Source organism: Enhydra lutris, unplaced genomic scaffold (assembly GCF_002288905.1).
Source record: "Enhydra lutris kenyoni isolate GAN:26980312 unplaced genomic scaffold, ASM228890v2 scaffoldscaffold118, whole genome shotgun sequence".
NCBI classification, from domain to species: domain Eukaryota; kingdom Metazoa; phylum Chordata; class Mammalia; order Carnivora; family Mustelidae; genus Enhydra; species Enhydra lutris.
Genome location: NW_019154202.1, coordinates 1,057,451 through 1,071,527, shown reverse-complemented (window position 1 = coordinate 1,071,527; position 14,077 = coordinate 1,057,451). Strand labels below are relative to the sequence as shown.

The window sequence follows — 14,077 nt, the reverse complement described above, 5'->3', positions numbered from 1 at the left end:
ACACACACACACACACACACACACACACACACAGGAATACTACTCAGCCATCAAAAAGAATGAAATCTTACCATTTGGGACAACGTGGATAGAACTAGAGTGTAATATACCAAGGAAATTAAGTCAGTCAGTCAGAGAAAGACAAATACCATATGATTTCAGTTATGTTTGGAAATTAGGAAACAAAACAGAGGAACATAGTGGAAGGGTAGGAAAAATAAGATAAATACAGAGAGAAAGAAAACCATAATAGTCTCTTCATTATAGGGATGAAACTGAATGTTGCTGGAGGGGAGGTGGATGGGGGGTATGGGATAATTGGGAGAAGTAGGGCACTTGTTATGAGCACTGGGTGATATACAACTAATGAATCATTAACCTGAAACTAATGAATCTACCCTGAACCTAATAATACAGTACATGTTAACGAATTTGAATTAAAAAAAGAAAAAATTTAAAAGAAATATGATATTGATATTATGGAAAATTGATATCAGGAATTTTAATGTGATAGTAATCTTGTGCATATTTAAAAAATCTTTATCTTTTAAAAATATATTTTGAAGTGTTTGACTATGATGATGGTGTCTGAATCTGTTCCAAAATATTACTGTGGAGAATGGAGGAGTCAGTAGGGATGTGAAAATACAAGATTGGCCATATACTGATATAATTGTTAAAGTCGGGTGAAGAGTACAGGACAGTACAGTAAACTATCCCACTTTTACATTTTGAAATTTTTAGGTTAAATACTTAATATATATTTATACATGTATGTACATATATACACACATGCATACACATGCACACACACGTGTGTAATCAACCTGCACTGTACATGAAAGAGAAGCAAAGAAAACATCAATAAGAAGAGTGTCACAGGAATGTTGTGACAATGCAGCCTGGAAAATGATCACCTTCTCAGAACTTCAGGGCACAGCATCTAGAATTCTGGTTCCTTCTATACAAATCCTAATACAGCAAATGTAATGCAGTGCATGTTTACAAGAAAGGAAGGTCTCTTTCTTATCCATGGTGTCCACAACTCAATTCTGAGCTAGAGATTATTGGGGAGAAGGAGTTTCCAAAGCAGAGTGTACAAACAAATAACTGAGAATCTACACCTGGCCCATAGGCAGGTTTCTTTGAGTCCATGGTGCTATAATATTTTTTTAATTTTATGCCAACATTCAAAATCTCAGACATTTCACATAAAAATCTTGCTTTTCTTGTTTTCCTTAAAAATGGGAAAATTTGGTAATGCTTAGTTGGATTTGAGTGACAGTTCTCTTTTAGATGGGGCAGTGCCCTCCAGTTTGGCACAATCTCCATCAGTTCTGCTTTACTTACTCTTTCTTTCTTTCTTTCTTTCTTTCTTTCTTTCTTTCTTTCTTTCTTCTTTCTTCTTTTTAAAATTTCTTTTCAGTGTACAAGAATTCATTATTTATGCACCACACCCAGTGCTCCATGCAACTTGTGCCCTCCATAATATCCAACACCAGGCTCACCCACCTTCCCACCCCCCTGCCCCTTCAAAACCCTCAGATTGTTTTTCAGAGTCCATAGTCTCTCATGGTTCACCTCCCCCTCCAATTTCCCTCAACTCCCTTCTCCTCTCCATCTCCCCATGTCCTCTTTTTTTTTTTAATATGCACCTTTTTCTTTCTAGTGAACAAAGGTATGCTATAGGTTAGTGGATTGTGCCTAGCTACAAGAGCCTGCTTTAATTTGACTTAGTTTAAATTGCCTTTGTGCTTTCTAATACTCAGTAAAACCTGTGGGAATCTGGTATCAAGGGAGGGAGTGATATCTTAGTTCCTTAATCTTAGCATAAGTGTTATTACTTCCCTATTAGAAAGACCCATGAATGTTCAATGGGGATAATGCCTATTCAGAAGACACCAGAATTAGTGTTTTCCTACATTGGTTTTATAAAAGCTACATTTGAGTAGGAACAAGACATAAGGGTAAAATCCATTAATGAAACCTGTGTCCATGAGTATAAATGGGTCAGTCTTTATTTCAAGACTTTCTTCTCTTCCTATCTCTCATAGGCTCTGTGTATGTGTGTGTGTTGAGAATGAGATGGAGGTGTGCAGACCTGTATGGATTCTGCGGTGGGCTTTCAGGTGGGAGCTCTTGGTGTACACTTTGCTGCATCCTGCAAAATCACATTGGTGAATCCGTCTTCTCTTCAACTCAAGAGACTCCTCTCCCTGCATTAGGGTCATTGCTGATGGTCTGAGCAAAGAAAGAAAGATAGTACCAAAGAATGGTTTTACTATGGAAGCTAGATAAATGGACTTACATACAGTGGGATCACCTCATACATAGATTTAATGTATGCAAATTTAATAGTAGACCTTCAAGAGAAGAAATAATCCAATTAGTTCAAGCAATTTCCTCAAATCGGCCATTCTTCTCAGTAGGGGCATTTCCCAGGAGGTAGTAATGTTACCTTGGGTGGTTTCTGTTCCCAGTGTGAGTATTCCACTCTAACAGGAATCAATTTTGTGTTTACATAAATGTATTTTTTCATACTACATAGTTGTTAAAAGGCAATACAACTACTTGATTAGTTCTAAGATTGGAAGTAAAGAGTGCTGTAAACTTACAGAGAGAAACAGTATGCAACTGTACTTAATGTGAAATTAATAGATTTTCAAGGGCAAAATTGGTGGTCTAGACAATTAGAACGTAACTGTCATAACATGCATGTTCATGCACATGTGTGCATACAAACACACCTTCGCTTGCAATGCAATTTACCTATACATGTTTTTTGCTTTTTTATTTTTTTATGTTATGTTAGTCACCATAGAGTACATAATTAGTTTTTGATGTAGTGTTCCAAGAATCATTGTTTCTGTATAACACCCAGTGCTCCATGCAACATATGCCCTCCTGAATACTCATCATTGGGCTAACACATCACTCACCACCATCCCCTCTAAAATCCTCAGTTTGTTTCCCAGAGTCCATGGTCTCTCATGGTTCCTCTCTCCCTCTGATTCCCCCCCCCCGCTTTATTTTTCCCTTCCTTCTCCTAATGGCTTATATTCCAGAAATAAGTGAAAACATATGAAAATTGTCCTTCTCTGCTTGACTTATTTCACTTAGCATAATCTCCTCCAGTTCCATTCATATTGATGCAAATGATGGGTATTCATCCTTTCTGATGGCTGAGGAATATTCCACTGTATATATGGACCACATCTTCTTTATCCATTCATCTGTTGAAGGGCACCTCAGGTCCTTCCACAGTTTGGCTATTGTGGACATTGCTGCTATGAACATTGGGGTGCATGTGCCCCTTCTTTTCACTACATCTGTATCTTTGGGGTAGATACCCAGTGGTGCAGTTTCTGGGTCATAGGGTAGCTCTATTTGTAAGTTTTTGAGGAACCTCCACATTGTTTTCCAAAGTGGATGTACCACCTTGCATTCCCACCAACAGTATAAGAGGGTTCCCTTTCTCCACAACCTCTCCAACACTTCTCATTTCTTGCCTTGTTAATTTTTTCCCTTTCTAATGGTGTAGGGTGGTATCTCTCTTTGATTTGAATTTCCCTGACAGTTAATGATGTTCAACATTTTTAATGTTTGTTAGCCACTTCTATGTATTCTTTGGAGAAGTGTCTGTTCATGACTTCTGCCCATTTTTGACTAGAGTATTATTTTCTTTTGTTTTTTTTGGGTGTTCAGTTTGAGAAGTTCTTTATAGATCATGAATACCAGCCCTTTATCTGTAGTGTGATTTGAAAATATCTTCTTTCAATCTGTGGGTTGCCTCTTTGTTTTGTTGACTGTTTCCTTTGCTGTGCAGAAGTTCTTTATCTTGATGAAGCCCAAAAGTTCATATTTTGTTTCCCTTGCCTTTAGAGACCTGCTTTTAAAATATATATATATATATATTTTTTAATTTATTTTCAGTGTTCCAGAATTCATTGTTTATGCACCACATTCAGTGCTCCATGCAATACGTGTCCTCCACAATACCCACCACAAGGCTCACCCAACATCCTTCCCCTCCCAAACCCTCAGTTAGTTCCTCCCCCTTTCCCTCCCAAACCCTCAGTTCCTCAGAGTCCAAAATCTCTCATGGTTCGTCTCCCCCTCTAATTTCTGCCAACTTCCTTCTCCTCTCCATCTTCCCATGCCCTCCGTGTTATTCCTTATGCTCCACTAATAAGTGAAACCATATGATAATTGACTCTCTCTGCTTGACTTATTTCACTCAGCATAATCTCTTCCAGTCCCGTCCATGTTGATACAAAAGTTGGGTATTCATCCTTTCTGATGGAAGCATAGTATTCCATAGTATATATGGACCACATCTTCTTTATCCATTTGTCTGTTGAAGGGCATCTAGGTTCGTCCCACAGTTTGGTGACTGTGGCCATTGCTGCTATGAACATTGGGGTACAGATGGCCCTTCTTTTCACTATATCTGTATCTTTGGGGTAAATACCTATGAAATGCAGGATCATAAGGAAGCTCTATTTTTAATTTCTTAAGGAATCTCCACACTTAAAGACCTGTCTTGAAGGAAGTTTCTGTGGCCAGTGTTGAAGAGGTTACTACCCATGTTCTCTTCTAGGGTTTTGATGGATTCCTGTCTCACATTGAGGTCTTTCATCCATTTTGAGTTTATCTTTGTGTATCGTGTAAGAGAATGGTCCACTTTCATCCTTCTCTATATTTCCATCAGATTTTCCCAGCAGCATTTATTGAAGAGATTCTTTTTTCCATTGGATATTTTCTCCTGCTTTGTCAAAGATTATTTGACCATAGAGTTGAGGGCCCATATCTGGGCTCTCTCTTCTGTTCCATTGGTTTATGTGTCTGTTTTTGTACCAAGCTGTCTTGGTGATCACAGCTTTGCAATAGAGCTTGAAATCATGCAACGTGATGCCCCCAGATTTATTTTACTTTTTCAACACTTCCTTGGCGACTGGGGTCTTTTCTGGTTCTATACAAATATTAAGATATTTTTTATAGCATGTTGAAAAGTGTCATTGGTATTTTGATCAGGATGGTGTTGAAAGTATAGATTGCTTTGGGCAGCATAGACATTCTGACAATGTTAATTCTTCAGATCCATGAGCATGGAATGTTTTTCCATTTTCTTGTGTCTCCTTCAATTTCCTTCATGAGTTTTCTGTAGTTCCTGGAGTATAGAAGGTTTCCCTCTTTGGTTAGGTTCATTCCAAGGTATCTTAAGGTTTTTGGTGCTATTGTAAATGGAGTTGATTCCCTAATTTCTCTTTCCAAAGTTACATTGTTAGTGTACAGGAAAGCAATTGATTTCTGTGCATTGCTTTCGTATTCTGCCACATTACTGAATTGCTGTTTGAGTTCCAGTAATTTGAGGGTGGAGTCTTTTGGGTTTTCCACATAAAGTATCATGTCATCTACAAAAAGAGAGTTTGACTTTTTTTTTTTTATCAACTTGAGTACATTTATTTCTTTTTATGGTCTGATTGCTGTTGCTAGAAATTCTGGTACTATGTTGAAAAATAGTGGCAAAAGTGGGCATCCTTGTCGTGTTCTTGATCTTAAGGGAAATTCTCTCAGCTTTTCCCCCACTGAGAATGATAATCACTGTGGGATTTTCATTGATGGTTTTTATGAAATTGAGGAAAGTTCCCTCTATCCCTACACTCAAGAATTTTAATCAGGAAGGGATGCTGTATTATGTCAAATGCTTTTTATTTTTTTTTGCATCAATTGAGAGGACCATGTGGTTCTTTTATTTCCTCTAACTAATCTGTCTTATCACATTGATTGATTTGTGAATGTTGAACCACTATTGCATCCTGGGGATAAATCCCAGCTTGTTGTGGTGCATAATCCTTTTACTGTACTGTTGGATCCTATTTAGCTAGGATCTTGTTGAGAATTTTGGCATCCATACTCATCAGGGATATATTGGTCTGAAATTCTCCTTTTTGATGGGGTATTTACCTGGATTTTGGATCAAGGTAATGTTGGCCTCATAGAATGAGTTTGGAAGTTTTCCTTCTGTTTCTGTTTTTTGAAACAGCTTCAGGAGAATAGATATTATTTCTTCTTTGAATGTTTGGTAGAATTCCCTAGGGAACCCATCAGGCCTGGAATCTTGCTTTTTGGGAAGTTTTTGATCATTACTTCCATCTTGTTACTGGTTATTGGTCTATTCAGCTTGTCAATTTCTTCCTGATTTAGTCTTGGTGCTTTATAGGTTTCCAGGAAGGCATCAATTTCTTCCAGGTTGATTAATTTATGGGCATATAATTGTTGATAATTATTTCTGATGACTGTTTCCATTTCCTTGGTATTAGGTGTGATCTCTCCCCTTTTATTCATAATTTTATCAATTTGGGTTCTTTTTCCTGCCTTGTGGCTAAGTCTTGCCAGTGGTTTATCAATCTTATTAATTCTTTCAAAGAAGTAGCTTCTAGTTTCATTGATCTGCTCTACTGTAGTTCTGGTTTCTAATTCATTGATCTCTGCTCTAATCTTAATTATATCTCTTCTCATGTGTGGCTCAGGCTTTATTTGTTGTTCTTTCTCCAATTCTTTAAAGTGAAAAGTTAATTTGTGTATTTGAGATTTTTCTGTTTTTTTTTTTTTTTTTTTTTTTTTTTTTTTTGAGTGAGGTTTGGCTGGCTTTGTATTTCCCCCTCAGGACACTCTTTGCTGTATCCCATAGGTTTTGGACCCATGTGCTTTCATTTCTTATTGGTTTCCATCAATTGTTTAAGTTCTTCTTTGGTTTCCTGGTTGACCTAAACATTCCTGAGCAGGATGGTTTTTAGCTTCTCAGAGTTTGAATTTCTTTCAAACTTCTTCTTATGATTGAATTCCAGTTTCAAAGCATTGTAATCTGAGAATATGCAGGCAATTATTGCAGTATTTTGGTATCAGTTGAGACCTGATTTGTGACCCAGAATGTGGTCTATTATGGACAGAGTTCCATGTGTGTTTGAGAATAATGAATATTCTGTTGTTTTAGGGTGGAATATTCTGTACTTACCTATGGTCCATCTCATCCAGTGTGTCATTCAAAGCTCTTGTTTCTTTGTTGATTTTCTGCCCATTACTGAGAATGGAGTGTTGAGGTCTCCTACTATTAACATACTATTATCAGTATGTCTCTTCATTTTGGTTAACAGTTGGCTTATGTAGTTGCCTGCTGCCATGCTGGGAGCATAGATATTTACAATTTTTAGATCCTTTTTTTGTTTAGACTCTTTAAGAATGATATAGTGTCCTTCTATATCTCTAACCACAGTCTTTAGCCTAAAATCTAATTTGTCTGACATGAAAATTGGTACCCCGGCTTTCTTTTGCCATCTTTTGGCATGAAAGGTGGTTCTCCATCCCTTCACTTTCAGTCTGGTTGTGTCTTTAGGTTCAAAATTAATCTCTTGTAGACAGCATATGGTTGGGTCATGTCTTTTAATGCAATCTGCCACCTTGTGCTTTTTCATGGGAGCATTTCAGCCATTCATTGAGAGTGATTAATGAAAAATATTATTTTATTGTTGTCATGTTGCCTGTGATAAGTCTTTGTTTCTATAGATTGTAAATTTCTGTTCTATGTCACTCCTGAAGTCTTTCTCCTTTTGTAGAACTCTCCTTAATATTTCTTGCAGGGCCAGCTTGGCAGTCACATATTCTCTCAGTGTCTCCCAGTCTTGGAAGCTCCTTGTCTCTCCCTCCACTCTGAATGGCAGCTTTGCTGGATAAAGTGTCCTTGGCTGTCTGTTCTTCTCATTTAGTAAACTGGATATGTCTTGCCAGCCCTTTCTGGCTTGTCATGTCTCTGTGGACAGGTCTGACTTTATTCTGATGTTTTTCTCTCTATATGTAAGAAATCTCCTCCCCCTTGCCACTTTCAGATTATTTCCTTGGATCTATAATTTACAAATTGTACTATGATATGATGTGGCATTGCTCTATTCTCACTGATCTTGGATGGGGTCCTCTCTTGCCTCTTGGACACAAATGCTTGTTTCCTTCCCCAGATTAGGAAAGTTCTCAGCTAGACTTGCTCAAATAAATCTTCTAGACCTCCCTCTCTCTCCAACCCCTCAGGGATCCCAATAATCCTGATATTGGAATGTTTCATTAAGTCACTAATCTTTTTCATTTTGATTCCTTGATTTTTAATTTGTTTTTCTTATGCCTACTTGGTTTCCTTCTTTTCTATCATCTTACTCTCTATCTCACTAACTCATTCTTATGCCTTGTTTACCCTAGCAGTCTGAGTATCCACTATAGACTGAATTTCATTAATAGCATTTTTAGTTCAGCCTGATCAGATCTCACTTCTGCCCTTAGAGATTCTATATTTCATTAATATTTTTCTCAAGCCTAGATATCGACTTCATAATTGTTACTCTGAAGTCTATTTCTGACATCTTGGTTATATCCATATCCATTTGTTCCATGGCAGAGGTCACAGTCTCTGGTTCTTCCTTTTTGGGGGGTTCCTCCTCTTAGTCCTTCTGTTGAGGGGTGGTTGGGAGAATGTACAGAGTCTAAATCATTGAGCACAATCCAAGCAAGATGTACATGTTTTATAGGGCTCATAGGGTTGTTGGCTTCTTGTTCTTCCACCCTGTCTTCTGGAGGAAGGGCCTGCTACACTGTTACTCAGACATTCCTATTTGAGCAGAATTGCCCTGCCCCCTGTGGAGCAGTATAAACTGGTTTGGGGGGGGGGCTTTTGTTCTCTGGTGGTTTTCCTTGGTGGCTTTCTGCATCACTTCCAAGAGTCAGAGCAGAAGTGACCATATACAGGGGCACCTGGGTGGTTCAGTGGGTTAGGGCCTCTGCCTTTGGCTCAGGTCATGATCTCGGGGTCCTGGGATCGAGCCCCACATCGGGCTATGCTCCACGGGGACCCTACTTCCTCCTCTCTCTTTCTCTGCCTGCCTCTCTGCCTATTGGTGATCTCTGTCTGTCGAATGAATAACTAAAATCTTAAAAAAAAAAAAAAAGAAGTGACCATATACAAACCTGTGTCTCAGAACAGAGAGATTGCAGTCTGATCTTCACTGAGCTCTACAGGTCACACTCTTTCCATTTCTGTCTGTGTTGCTATATCCACAGGATTCTGGGTTGTGCACCCAAGAGCTGCACTCCCACCCCTCACACCAGGGCTTGGAACATCTCTGTCCTTTATGCTTCTAAAACTGCAAGCTGCTTCCAGTTCACACGTGTGCTCCTGTAGCTCCAGGTTTCAGTCTTGGTGGCTGTCCTAAAGTTCTTCCCCTCTGCTAATGGTCTTTAAATCTGTGCCAAGTCTCCAGTGTGGGACACTTTTTTTGTTCCTGCGTTATTTCATCTTCCTGGCACCAGTGCTTATGGCAGCTCCCTCCCGCTTCCATTTATCTTCTGATATCTGCCAGTGGAATCATGGCTCCCACTTCATACCTCAAGACTGACCACTGGAGATATTCTGTTGTAAAGATCCAGATCTATCTTGTTATATCTCAGGCTGATTTCATGGTTATTCAGAATGGTCGTGTAGATATACATCTCAATTCAGCAGACCAGTTGATATAGTGTCTCCTACTCCTCCACCATCTTTTCACTGATCTACCTATATTTTGTTATCCTTAAATGCTTACTATTGTATCTGAGAATTTGTTTCACTTCTGCCACAGACACACACACATATATACACAGACAGACCTGAAATAAAGACAAAAGCTACTCACTCTTGCTGTAGTCCCTGAATACCTTGTAAAGCCAAAGATCCACTCTCAGTTGCACTCTCTTCACTGTCACTTGGGATATCCAGTGAAGACATGGAGGTGGTGTCAATTTTAACTAAATGCAAAGAAAAAGAGCAGTGTGGGCTACAAATATATATGCCTCTGTGATCATTTTCAGAATTCCCATTTTGCCACACAATGAGAAGTAGCAACAAGATAGAGAAATAAAGAAAAGTCAAGGATGAAAGAAGTGTGTTTTTATGAAAGGTAGAGAAGAACATTTAAAATTTTCAGCATAGCTAAAATTCCTTTGAGGGAAGGTAATAGGAGCATTCTGGTACCACTGGAATGAGCTTCTCTAGGATAGCTGAGTTAAGTAGGATAGGACCTGAGTATGATTTAATTTTCTATCTCTAGCCTCCACAACAAGGGTGTCCTGAAATGTCTGGCTCAATTCGTATTTGTTGAGTTGAACTTTCTAAATAGTTTACTGACTGTCCAAAGATCAATGCTTAGGTTCACTTCAGAAATGAGGACATCTTGGGGCGTGCCTGGGTGGCTCAGTGGGTTAAAGCCTCTACCTTTGGCTCGGGTCATGATCCCAGGGTCCTGGGATCGAGCCCCACATCGGGATCTCTGCTCAGCAGGGAGCCTGCTTCTCCCTTTTTCTCTGCCTGCCTCTCTGCCTACTTGTGATCTCTGTCAAATAAATAAAATCTTAAAAAAAAAAAAAAGAAATGAGGACATCTCTTTTGGCTTTTGTGCCCCCAAATGGAAATGGGTTAATGAGATGAAACACATACCTACTACCTAGTAGGTGCTTGATACATATTGGCATCTTTTCCTTTCAGCTATTTTGGGAGAAGCCTACAAATATTTATTGTCAACCACTGTTGTTTCAGATCCCTACCAAAACTCAATCAAATGGTCACCTGTCTCCTAGATCTAGTTAAAGCTTCAAAATTTCTATATAGGAGAAGCTTAAGCATGGCAATAAGGTTGTGTTGGGGGGGAGTGGAACATTTTGCTATTGCAGTTACCTCCATACTCTGATTATATGTACACTAAAAAGTTTTAAGCATACATTTCTGTGTATGTGTGTCTCTGCATGTGTGTGTGCACGTATGTTACAAATGTCCTAGTATACTAAAATTTTGTGTGCATTATGAAAAATCAAAGTAACATGTAAAGGGTGAGAAAATAGAAATAGAAATGTTGATACTTTCTTTTTGTGCTCCGATTGTTTTGTGCGCATTCCTCATTCACCCTCCTCCCAACCAAAGTGTAAGCATCCATTTTGGAGACTCTTGGGCTAATGGTTTTAGTTTAAAATTGCACTGAAATATTTAAAACTTATTTTGTTTATTCAGAGTGACTCTGGATGACTGAGGGATATTATGGGGGCAATTCAAAGCCCTGTAAAATTATTGCTTAGTGCTATCACTACCTTGATATCAGCAAATTCTCAGGGAATTGTATTTTCTCATTTCCTTTTTGTTCGTCTTTCTCTTCGTATATGGGATCTGATACTGAAATTTTAATTAAACCCTCAGGGAAATCTCAAAAACAAGACTGTCATAAACACTTATCACTATCACAATTAACCACTAATAGATTATTAATTTTTTAAGATTTTATTTATTTATTTGACAGAGAGAAAGAGAGATCACAAGTAGGCAGCAAGGAGGCACAGTGGGAGGGGAGAAGTAGGCTCCCTGCTGAGCAGAAAGCCTGATGTGGGGCTCAATCCCAGGACCCTGGGATCATGACCTGAGCCGAAGGCAGAGGCTTTACCCACTGAGCCACCCAGGTGCCCTAGATTATCATTTTTATTCAGAGAAAACACTACAGAGTCTCAACAGTTCGATGCTTAGTATGTTGTTTTTCAGTCTCCTACATTTGGTGATGATGGAATGATTACAGGCATTAAATTTCAACGAGAAGAGTGTTAGAAAGTATTTTTTATACTGAGCTAAGATCTCATTTTTAGTCATTTCCATCCACATATCTCCCTTTGCCTTTTAAATTCATGCTAAATATTTATCAGCTCCTTGTTTGACATGTATTTGAAATCTCTCACCATCCTAACTCTCTCTTTTGATTATACTCCAATTTCCCAATGTCCTTCCTAAGGCACAACATACAAAACTGATTGTAATTCTACAGATGTGGTGAAGCTAAAGATTTTGAACCATATCATACAATTGTCTTTGATCATTTCCAATGACAAACTAAAGTAGACACATCTCCATGATGGGAACTGGTTGGCTGGGAGATAGTGGTGAAAGAGGGACTTAATTTATTCCTTTCTGAATTCTGAACTTATTTTTAAGATTAAATAAAAAGGAAGATTATAGCATATGAACTCTCTCCTATACATATTTTCAAGTTTGTTTATCAAATTATTTGTTGCATGACAACTACTATCTACCATTGTGTTAACTTCTCTGAAGATGCACAAAAGGAAATAAGAGATTTTCTCCTTGAGAAATTTACAATTCATTTGGGAAGAATGCCCATATACATGTAATACAGGCAAATAAAAAAAAGTAAAATGGAGTGTGATAGATGCCAAATGGAGGGGAGCACAGGGAAGATGGCAATATTTCAAAGAAAACTATTTTACCTGTAGGGAAGAGAAAATATATGGTATTGGGAGAGGCAGGTGGTAAGCATGGCTGAATATGTAGGGACAGAAATGTTCTCAACTTTTCCACAAAAGCATTCCTAGTGGCATAGACAGATAAGCACATTTTTCTTAGAATGTCCCAGAGTGTATGCCTTAACAAGCTTAAAACTATTTTTGGCATTGCAGCTTTATCTTAAAAGGTTACTCAAATTGTACATTTTTCTCTAATAAAAATCATATTTTTAAAATATAAATTGCTTTAAATTACTTATTATCAAGTAACACACAGGTTCTAGGAAGATACATACTATTTCACTCAAATATATGTATGCACCAATTTGAGAGGCCTGGACTAAACAAAAGAGCATCATTGCACATTCTTTTTTTAAAAAAAAATCTTAATTTAATTTTATTTTTTCAGTGTTCCAAGATTCATTGTTTATGCACCACACCCAGTGCTCATTGCACATTCTTAAGCACTGAAGAGACATGATAAAAAATAGTATTTATAAATATTCTTGAAGCTGTGTGCACAAATAATTAAAAGGGGTGAAAAGAGATAGGAAATAGGACATTTCCAAAAGAGAATAGATGGAGGAAGTCAAGGCCCAGAAAGAGGCACACTGAAGCTTACCTGATCCAGAATTTTTACCATCTCCTCCAATGAGTGGGACTGTAATAGCTGCAGGGTCCCCATCTGCAGGCAAAGTAGTATACACCATGGGCAGTGACTGTACCACAAGTGGGATGGTCTTCAGGCCACCCAACTTATTTGGTAGCCTGACTGAGGGCATGGTGTGAATCACATGTAAGATCTGCTGGCCACCAGTGCTCTGAGAGGAGGACAGGATAGAGCCTGAAGTCAGAACTGTAGGGGTATTTGCTGATGTGCTTGTGTTAGATGTTGAAGTGGACACTAAAAGTGTGTGGAGAGCAGGCTGTGGCTTGGTAGGGTGTACTGGAGCTTGCAGCAGGCTGGCAGGCTGGAGAGAAGCCTTGGGCTTGTGAAAAGAGAGGTCAACTGGTTCCATCTGGGGCAGGTTGAAATCATTATCCAGAAGTTCTTCTGGGGGCTCAATCTTGATGTCACTAATTAGTGATGAGTTCTCCATAGGATTGGCATCCAGGAATGGTGGAGATGTCATCTTCTCTCTGTTCGCTGACTGAGGAGGATCTCTGATACAAATAGAGCCAGTGACCTTAAATAAATGAATGAATGAAAGGTGCAAAATAGTCAGTACCCTGAAGAAGAGACATGTGAACCATGAAAACAAGAAATCTGTATTTTCTTCTCATGGACAGAATACATAGGGATTTGAGAGAAGTGAGGCTGGAGTATGAAGAAAAAAGAAGGGAAACTTAACTGAACACTAGTACCAGGCACTGCATCAGGCAATTGATACAAATTATTTCATTTAATCTTTATAATAACCATATAGCATTACTTAAAGTCAACATTTTCTGCATATCAACTGTAAGTACTGTGCTAAGCCCAGTGAGGGCAAATGCAAGAGTTTACCCATGAAGTGCATACTAACATACTAACTATAATGATAGAATAATATGAATAGCTTAATAGTCACACCATAATAAGTGATGCAGCAGAGATATAAAGCAGGGCATTTTAGAAGAAGAAAAAAGAAAAATTAATTCTTTCTAAACAAGATGAGAGAAGGCTTCAAGGAGATAGAGCTATTATATATGGATCTTAGAGAATTGATAAGAATTCTTTAGGCAG

At 38.3% G+C, this 14,077-nt stretch overlaps 1 protein-coding gene across 1 annotated transcript in view; it reads right to left on the bottom strand.

Moving 5' to 3' along the window:
• Nucleotides 1-14,077, bottom strand: part of LOC111139797 (Kruppel like factor 8) — a 92,564-nt gene that overhangs the window by 33,707 nt on the left and 44,780 nt on the right. Inside the window, exons 2-4 of the mRNA XM_022492192.1 lie at nt 12,974-13,538; nt 9,714-9,825; nt 2,102-2,241 (exon numbers count right to left, since the gene is read on the bottom strand). Coding sequence (XP_022347900.1) covers nt 2,102-2,241; nt 9,714-9,825; nt 12,974-13,538 — 817 coding nt within the window. The remainder of the gene's footprint in view (nt 1-2,101; nt 2,242-9,713; nt 9,826-12,973; nt 13,539-14,077) is intronic.